This window comes from Leuciscus leuciscus (genome assembly GCF_965113295.1).
Source record: "Leuciscus leuciscus genome assembly, chromosome: 7".
In the NCBI taxonomy this organism is placed as follows: domain Eukaryota; kingdom Metazoa; phylum Chordata; class Actinopteri; order Cypriniformes; family Leuciscidae; genus Leuciscus; species Leuciscus leuciscus.
Window position 1 is genome coordinate 25761670 of NC_138731.1, and position 10059 is coordinate 25771728.

The window sequence follows — 10059 nt, forward strand, 5'->3', positions numbered from 1 at the left end:
AAACTCAGAAAAACTAACTTACTTACGTCGTGCCAGCCGTTTGCTCGCGGCGCACACTCTTCAGTCGCGCAAATGCGGCACGCCCTGTATGCAAAATAAACTAGAATGTAACGTCGTGTTCTGTTGTCAATTAAGTATTGAAATAACCAAAAGTGAGATTAAAGCTGCGTCAAAACTCTATGTCGGGGCTTTTGTATTCCTTTGTAGGCTACATAAATGTTACACATTTTGGCGTAGCCCTACTCAATTTTCATTATTAATATTCTAACATTTTATCAATATTGCAAAGTCATCAAAACTGACTAAATATTTTGTGACCAAAAATAGGCCTACATCTAGCCTAAATGATCGTTCATGACATTCTTTTAACTATAAGCAACCCAATTTGTCTAGATCTGTATTATTTCCTTTGTATAATGAGCTTAAATATTGCTGCGCAGTCGTGTGAATTAGTCTGCTTGATTAACATTATTACAATGTATTCCTATTTAACTCTGATATATATATATATATATATATATATATATATATATATATATATATATATATATATATATATATATATATATATATATATATATATATATAAGGTCCTCGAATGTGTTCGAATATTTCACCAGCATCAGCCTTTTCACAGTTTCTATCACTCCGCTTGTCTGTGTTTGCACAACTTGCATCATTAGGCCAGTAATGGTGACAAGTGACTGTCTTTATGAGTGAACAATTGAAATTTAATTGAACTGCTTTAATAGTGCCAAAAACATTGATTAACTCAAGAAAGAAACAAGTTGCTGAAACCAATCTTTATGCTAAAAAGTTTACATCTATGCAAAATAATCCTTGAAAGATTTCTCATTTAAGGCCATTCCTGTTTGGAATATGTGATTGTGCATTGTCAACAATAAGCAGAAACATTTTGCATTTCCATTATATAGTGTGGATCATTCATTTCAACATTTATCCTCATTCTCATGTTTAAGAATCTGTTATCTGCTTGACACATAACTTATGCTACTGCCCACTGACATGCTTTTAAAGCTATTGTTATCAAAAAATGTTGGCCTTCAAACACCTTAAAATGCACATATGTAGGTCTGCGAAATCAAATTTTTCTCGGGGGAGCATGCCCCCGAACCCCCCGAACTACCTCACATTTGAATGTGTGTGTCTGTGTGGTAATATGGCCTGGACTGAATTTTTGAACCAGTCTGCCCCCTGCATATAGGCCTAAAATATACATTATTCTCTGTATCGAATCATGTTATCTTGTTACCCAGCCCCTGATGTTTTGGGCTCAGCCCCTGATGTTTTTAAAACCTAGAAACGCCCCTGGACATCCCTCTAAGCACAAACAATTAAATGATTGTATAATGACCTAAAAACATAAAATAGTAGAAGAGGTGGGTGTGAGATGTGACCCAGATTTCTCCCCAGAACAAAACGTCTGTTGGGTGTAGCTGCTGTTTCACACTTATCAAACATCCATTTGTGGTATCTGTTACGATGATACAAAGTCAAGGTTTAAGAGAGGGAAACCTTTCAAAAGCCTTTTATGCCTGAAGGTATAAGCTAATATTTAATTTCCAGCTTTCTGAATAAAGAATAAAGTAATGTATCATGGATCTTTTCTTCATTGCTCTATTTTCCTGAAGGCCGTGTGGATCTTCAATAGTTCAGTTCTGCTCATGAGTGCAGTGGACTGGTGATGTCAAACGCCTGTTTGTTTATTCAGAGTCTGACAGGCACCCTCTGTCATTAGATTAAAGACCTAATTAATTTGTCTCCTCATGACTGCTGGTGCAATGTGTTTTAGATTGTTTTCACACTTTGTTTCTCATAGATTAATTATGCTGTATTTTGTGCTGGGGGAGAGGTGGGGTGTTCCAGAGGTCTCTTTATCTGAAGCCTACGGCAAGCATAATAGCAAGTATATAGTTTTTGAAAGAAGTCTCATGCTCATCAAAGATGCATTTATTGGATCATCAAAAATACAGTAAAATCAGAAAAGTAAATCTACCATTTAACATAATTAATGTTTTCAATTTTAATAGCCTATATTTTAAAATGTAGTTCATTTTAAACTGAATTTTCAGCATCATTAGTCTTTAGCATCAAGATCCTTCATAAATCATTCTGTTGCTGTATGCTGATTTGGTTTTTAAGAAACATTTCTGATTATCAATGTTGAAAACAATTGTTTCTTTGATGTAAAAGAAAGGCATACTTGAAATAGAAATCTTTTGTAACATTATACATGTCTTTACTCTCTTTACTTTTGATCAATTTGAATAAGCACAACTGCCCCAAGCAAAGTCTGCATGTGCAGCCAAGAATGCTGGGAAAGGAGGGTGACCTGACTCTAGATCCAATAGGAGAGTCCAATCCACAGGGCTGGATAAGGTAATAGGCAAAATAAGAGGTTTGAAATCTGCTGTTGTTTTACTTGGATTACTTGTTGATACTGTTTTCTCTACTGACACTACACTTACATTCGGGAAAAACATGGTAAAACATCATTATGAGACTGTTAGAGTGTTGCACATACATGCAAGTTTTTCAATGCATTGGGAATGTAAATGCTAAATGCTTTTTGATACTTGTTTTGTGGCAGAACTAGCCTGATGGTCATAGAGGGGGGTTGTGGGTCTCATGCTGTACTTCTCTCTCTCCTGAGAGAGCGAGGTCACAGGCATTGATTTGCAGCCATTTACTGAAGGTTTCTTCTTTCTGTTGTGCTATTCCCTCAAGGAACCTGGAGAAATCCACCCACCCACCCTTGCCCCGAAACAGACACACACCCATTATGTGTCTCAGTCCCCATCCCCCTCTCAAGGGAAATGTAAACAGCTTTCCCCTCCTCCGTAGATTTCTCACTCACATCTCACATCTTTCTTTCAGGGACCTTCAGTCTCTTGCACAATTTACACATATAAGGCCAGAGGTGTGCATTTGATTGACAGGAGGGCAACATTTGGTTCCAAGATGGGCCGCCTAATAGCTTCATGGATTTATATGCACATAATAACCTATATTTGTATAAAGTCAAACTTCAAAACAATAAAAGCCAACAGCCCAAAACGCAGCTGAGAAAACAGACCATCAGCACGTTCCACAAGAGAAGGAACACACACAATTTAAAACATACACACATTCACAACATCTTAAATGTTCTTTAACAGTCTTCAGGTTTCTTCTGATTTGGACAGAGTTTGACATTCTTTTTTTTTTTTTTTTTTGCCTCAAATCATAAACAGAACAATGAACTTTTCTGTCAACAGTTTTAGTTCCAATACATGCAGAATAGCAATGCAATAATGCGAGGACTGCAGAGTGGAAACATTAAAATGCTCTGTTGCAATTTTTAACACGTTTTTTTTCTGACTCAACAGTTGCTTATTTTTGTCACCATTTCTATCTTTGTAAGAGGAAATTCCTCTGTGGTTTAATCATGTGAGACATCTCGGCTGAAACAGTTTCTTACTGAAGATTGAGAGAGATTTCTGGAGTTTTTGCTGTCCATCTTTACAAAGGTGTTGAATTGACTTGAATGTAAGCAATTATAAATTCAAGATTTTATATTTTCGAGTCAATATTCCTCACGTCCACATCATGCATTTTGTTGCTGGATACTGGGCTAATAAAACAACTATTGCTCTATAACATGGTACAGTTAAATATAAAGTGTTCATAAGACAAGACGAAATGTAAAGATCGCCTTCATGACCTCATTATGGCATCATCTTCTGCTGTCCATTTGGAGGTGCACAGGGAATTGCCTTCTGTCTCCACAAAAACCTCATGTGAAACCTGATCTTCATCAAAGTTTCATGTAGTGAGTCTTTTATCATATCGCCTATCAAATCAAGACAAATCTTACCAGCTAAACCCTTAAAAGGAAAAAAAAAGGTCTTATTTTTTCAGTTTGTAACCACAAAAATGCTTTATTATACTTGTATGTTTATTGAGTGTGCATTTATGGGAAATTTGATGAGTGAAGACCACGCTCAAAAAGCAAACACACATTATTGTATAATTACTAGTAGACTATTTAAAATGTAATCTAATCCTGAGTTTTTAGGTAAGACCGTGGTATTTCGGTATAACTGTGGCTGTACGTGACCAGCCAGTTTTCTTAAATGGGATTTATGTATAGACTGACCATCTCTTCCCTCTTGGGATGAAACCTTAGAGTTATATGGGATAGAAAGACACCATTGTCAGCATGGCATGGCTGGAAAGGGGGCTTATTCTCTTGAGCTAATATAACAAAGAGCATGGGTATCCAAATACACACTATTTGGGAAAGACATTACATTTAATGTGTGTGTGTGTTTGTAGAAAACTGTAAAATATGTATATAATATCGAAGGATAACAATTCACCAAAAGTTTTGTGAATTTTGTTCAATTCAAGTGTGCTGAAGGTAAATATTTTCCAAGCTCAGAGTCCTGAGAGTGGAATTGTGATGCAAACTTAGCCGTCCATAAATGAGTTTAGGTATAGGCTAAGCTATCATTTATGCATTGAAGTTATCAGTGTGGATTCTTTAAATGTTTCTACAGCTTGGTAGCTCTTATAACTCCACTTTAAGAGACTGAAAAAGCCCAAATGATGTTTCATACTAGTGAAATTTCCAATTAATCTATATAATATCTGACATATTGGTACAAAAAAACAATCTAATTACTACTTCTTTGAACAACATAAAATCTGAGGTGCGATTCATCCAGCTGAACTGATCTCACCTTTTACCCTCAGATCGACATGATAAAGAACATGAGAGAAGATGTTTGCTTTAACACATTTTAATTGAAAAATACTTCAGGTTTCATTTAGACTCTGTAATACACTGACAGTCTAATATCTGATCTACAGTGTTGTACACTACTATCTTGGTAAGAAAAAAAGTGCTTAGAGGTGGACCGTGTTGCAGGCAATGCCCTGTCAATCACTTGAGTTCTTCAGAGTTCCTGTATCTTCATGAGGTCTCATATACTCACTGCAGGCTCTATGAAGTTACAGTAATTTTGTGAAATACAAGGTCCTCAAACCCCAATTTCCTTCTGGGATTTTGAAGCTAAAGTTCTCGATAATGTTCTAAGAAGTTCACTCTCTTCCATAAGAGTCAAAATAAGATATCAAGCATTCCATGAAATGTTACAGCGTTTTTCACAGTGCTTCAGAGAACTCCTTCAAACTGATGACCAGGCTATGCAAATAAATGGCAGCTTAATCAGGACCAGCCCTTTATATTAAACAAATCATTTCCATTTTTTTTGGTTCACCTGCGCCATCACAATCACATGCAACATAAATCCAGCTCGAGAACAACCAACAATTCAGATGAATGTCAACAGTGCAATGTTGTAATGGCAAACCCAATGACTCAGGCCATCAGCAATGGAAAAAAAGGCAGGTTCAGGCTAAGAGAGTTATCGCTTCTTCTTCTGTTTGAGGCTTTTTCGTCGTTTGACTATCATTTCATACAGTTTGTCCATGCCTTCGTGAAGCCCCTCACCGATGATGGCACAGGCCGGTTGGATGTGGTATGTAGTGGCAGGCGTGAGCTCCTGGAGCGCGAGCTGCTTCTCTATGTCAGCCACAGACAGAGATTTCGGCAGATCCTGTTTATTAGCTATGACTAAAAGCGGTGTTCCTTGGTTTTCAGCAAATTTGGTCACTTTATGGAGCTCTGTCTTGGCCTCCTCCAGTCGATCCACGTCTACAGAGTCCACCACATAAATAATGCCATCAGTGCACCTACTGTAAGATTTCCACAAGGGCCGGAGTTTCTCCTGCCCACCAACATCCCAAAAATGACAGCTTATTCCTTTGGCCGTGCCATTACTAAGCTTGATCTTTTCCGTGTTGAATCCTATTGTGGGTACAGTGTTGACAAACTCGTTAAATTTCAGTCTGTAAAGGACCGTGGTTTTCCCTGCGGAATCCAAGCCAAGCATCACTATATGGAGGGACTGAAACGCGGATATATTGGAGAAACTGTTCCCCATTTTGATCTCCTCGTTAGCAGGGGTAAAACCAAAGCAGACCCCCTCGGCACCAGCGATTCGACCAAATTCAGACTGGATGTGATGGAGTGATCATTGCAGTGCGCGTGAGATCATCTCGTGCTCGGTAAACACTCCTCTGTGAGCGGAGAGTCTCCGCAGTAACAGCTCACATCAACATTCCCCCCACAAACTGCTTCAAATTCCTCCAGACGTCTCGGTGTTCAGTCTCTGCCGGTGGTCGTCCACATTAGCGATGAATGAATGTGATCAGAAATGTGTTTTAGACATAACACGAACGTGTCTACTCACGAGGTGATGGACACAAGCGAATGTATGATAATGAATGAAAGCCAGCAGTGGCCCTGCAGCAGCTGCTCCTCACACTGGAGAAACTCCGCCCGCATTTCATGTGGAAACTGAAAAACAAACCCCTTTTATGGCAAGCCATTTATTTCTTTAAACTAATTATTATACTTTTTTGTTACTAGCAATTATTTTTTTAAACACTTGGAAGTCCACGAATGACTATCTTTTTCACTATTAAATATTAAACTTTTAGATAGGACTTATTAAGCTATTTAATCAGTAGCCTACACAAATTCTTTGTTTTTACAATAAAACACATCACATGGACAATTTGAGTCTACATAAAGAAAGCCTAATTTTTGCTGTATTATTATTTTTATTTGCTATTATTTTAAAATGTGTGATGTTACAAACTGCAACCTAATAAATTATTTAAAAACAATGCACACCCAGAATGTACATTATTTTTCAATAATTCAATGGTCCCTCATTAATTATTAATTACGTCCATATCTAATGAATAGTTAGTGATTTCGAAAATACACTGAAAAATAAAGGTTCCACGTTGTTTTTCACAGCGATGCCATTGAAGAACAATTTTGGGTTACACAAAAAACATTTTAGTAGAAAGATCTTAAAAGAACAATGTTCTTCTTATTGTGGAAAAACATTTTAGCCTATTCTAAATAACCATTTTCGAACCTTTTGTGCAATGGAAAGGTTCCGTTTCTTCATGGAACCATCAATGCCAATAAATAACCTTTATTTCCTTTATTTAAAAAGAGTGGCCAGTAATAAAATTTAAGTAAATAAGTTATAGTAACAAAAATAGTTCACTACTAGTTGATTATAGGGATTAAATGTTAAAATGGTTTTCCACACAACCTTCCTCAGCAGTATGTGCACAGGACACAGGTTATTCCTAGTTTTCATGGAAAATGTATTGCATTCGTAAAGAAACCAGGGTGCGTCAAAAGGGTTGTGCCGATTTGTTCAGAAACACATTAGGAACAAATGCTACATTTTAGACACTTATTTCAACATTCCATGAAATATCCTATACATTCCTAACATTCCTATACTTAGGCCTATTTCCACAGCAAATTTGAATCATTATAGCATAATCTACTACCTCTTCAAAGTGATTAAATTTGTAATTCGTCTTTTCCAAAATTCTTTTCTAAAACGAGCATTATCTCACGGTCTTATTTCAGTTACATAAAAGTTACATTGCGGATATTGTTATTGTTGGTATGTAGCGCCACCTGCCGTTCATAGTAGGTACAGGGGTTTTATCAAAACCCAGCCTTTCAAATTGACCCCGGAAAAAACACGGTCAATAAAAAAAAGAGTGTAGCCTATCTCTATTTGTACACCGTCAGAGACTGGTTGTTAAACTTCATTGCATTTGGTAACACTGTAGCTGTGGCCTCTGAGACCAAAAACGTAAGCAATGTAACACTTTTCATGGACGAGTGTTGTGGCATGCTATCAAATACATTTTTTGTCTAAAACCAGACCTCATAAAATTAAGAAAAGTCATTAAGTCACTAATTCAGGCGGGTAATTAAAATGGTTGACAAATCCATAGGCCAAAGTATTTATCAACAGATCGGTGGAATAGGCTATTAAGAAAAGGAGCACTGATTTGGCATAGCCTACTATAGACTGAAAAGTTAAAAGCACTTTCCGAATTTTAATCAGACCTACTAAGAAAGATCTAATAACCCAAAGGAACCAGCATCAACAACACAACAATGACAAAAGTTTATTTTACATAATGATAATCATTAATGTCAGGTTTAATTATCATACAATTATTGCTCATTTAACACAACTCAGATACGGTTTACTGGGCAACAATCTGCGTCAAGAGATTGTCTTTACTGAGTAAACCTTAGGCTTACAACTGTTTGTCCACTAGATGGTAGATATGTGATGGAAATGTAGGAGAAATTACTGGGAATGAGAATTGGCCTTATTTTGTAATTAGCCATTTGCAGTAAGAAAATGACTCAGGATGTAACATTCAATCATGGAGTTTTTCAAAACACCATTCTTTTTTAGCATTAGCATAAAGAGAAAGAAAAATGAAGCAATGTACAGAGGAAAGTAATTTGTCTTTGTGTTCCTGAAACAAACAAAAAAAAAAACAAAAAAAAAAAAAAAAACTCCAGTGCTCACTGACCCAAGGAGGAACACAATTTATTTACTGTATGGCATATCACAGCAAATGCAGACACATTCATAAACAGACAACTTGCTTGACTGTATCTTTGGAATAGCAGGTACAACTGTATAAAATCTTCACAGTTGATTCTACATGTTCATTACACACACAGGGCTGTCGCTAGCAGGGCGAAAGGTGGTGATTACAGGGGACCCCGGCTTTAGGCCCCGCGATTTCAATCGAGGGGACCCCGAATGTGATTTCATCTGAAGGGAGCCCCCCTGCTCTGGAAAGTGATTTCAATGGGGCCCACAGCAACAACCTGCACTGGGGCCCCTGATACCCCAGCTACACACACACACTGTATACACACACACACACACACACACACACACACACACACACACACACACACACACACACACACACACACACACACACACACACACACACACACACACACACACACACACACACACACACTGTCTTTCAGATTTTTGTCAGAAGCATGGTTCCCCCCCAGAGAGTAAGAGAGGGCCCAGATGAAAGACTTGTGACGTGAACTATGTTGTCTGCATGCCTGTGTCTACTGTATGGGCAGATGTACGCACATTTTTGTTAGACCCACAGTGATAACTGTTTACATTCGTCAAAATTTCTCTAGGGAGAGCCTGTCAAGCAGAGAGAAAAATTATGCTGGAGTGATAAGACTGGAATTTGCACATAATACTTCACATTTGTAAAACTCTCAGTAGCCACAGTAAGATAATGAACTTTGAATGCTGTTCAAGTTAACACTTAACAAATATATTTGAGTGAATATATAAAATGGCTTTGTGGCTCACAAAGCCATTATATGAAGGATCTGACAAATACAGACACATCAGTTTAACATTAAACATTTAACCTTTACAAATGAGGCTAATCAAGCCAACTTGATGCCACATAAGCTCTTTGGAGAACAGGTCGACCGAAAACGAAAGAAACATTATTTTCAGCATGTCAGATGCTGGTTAATGTATAATTTACATCAGAACAGTATCCTCTCAGAATGTGCACAGTAAATGTGTAACCAAATCTACTGTGACATGTTGTACAAGGCATGGTAAAAATATGCAAACTGGATACAGAGACGTAATTAGCAGTCATCATGTGTAGATGCTAGCATTTATTTTCCACAGAATAAAGAAGTAAATAATTTTATACAATTTTATTTTATTAATGCATTTAAACTTTAAATGAACAAAGTGGTAATTTTTTTACATTGATAAAATAATTAATAAAACTACTATATTATTAAAAATCGATATGCTGTTTGGAATGACAGCATAAACCATTGGACTGGAACGAAATACAGAGGCGCATGAATAATAAATAGGCTAATGCTACTTCGTAGGCTACTGGCTACATTGACATCAAACAATGATAACTGGTCATTTTGTTTTTAAATTTTGAACTTTCTCATTAGGGACATTTTACTTAGAGCTAGACATATGCTTCTAGCTCCACACACTTTAATTCGTAGCTACTCACCTCTTGAACGCAAGCTTCTCCCAAAGGCGAAAAAGTTTC

At 37.1% G+C, this 10059-nt stretch overlaps 1 protein-coding gene across 1 annotated transcript; it reads right to left on the minus strand.

Annotated features, from left to right (window-relative positions):
- Positions 1-4789: 4789 nt before the first annotated feature.
- On the minus strand, positions 4790-6388 carry arl4cb (ADP-ribosylation factor-like 4Cb). The gene has a single exon (XM_082175222.1). The coding sequence runs from the start codon at positions 6009-6011 to the stop codon at positions 5433-5435; it is 579 nt and encodes a 192-aa protein (XP_082031348.1). The 5' UTR covers positions 6012-6388; the 3' UTR covers positions 4790-5432.
- Between the last annotated feature and the right edge of the window lie 3671 nt (positions 6389-10059).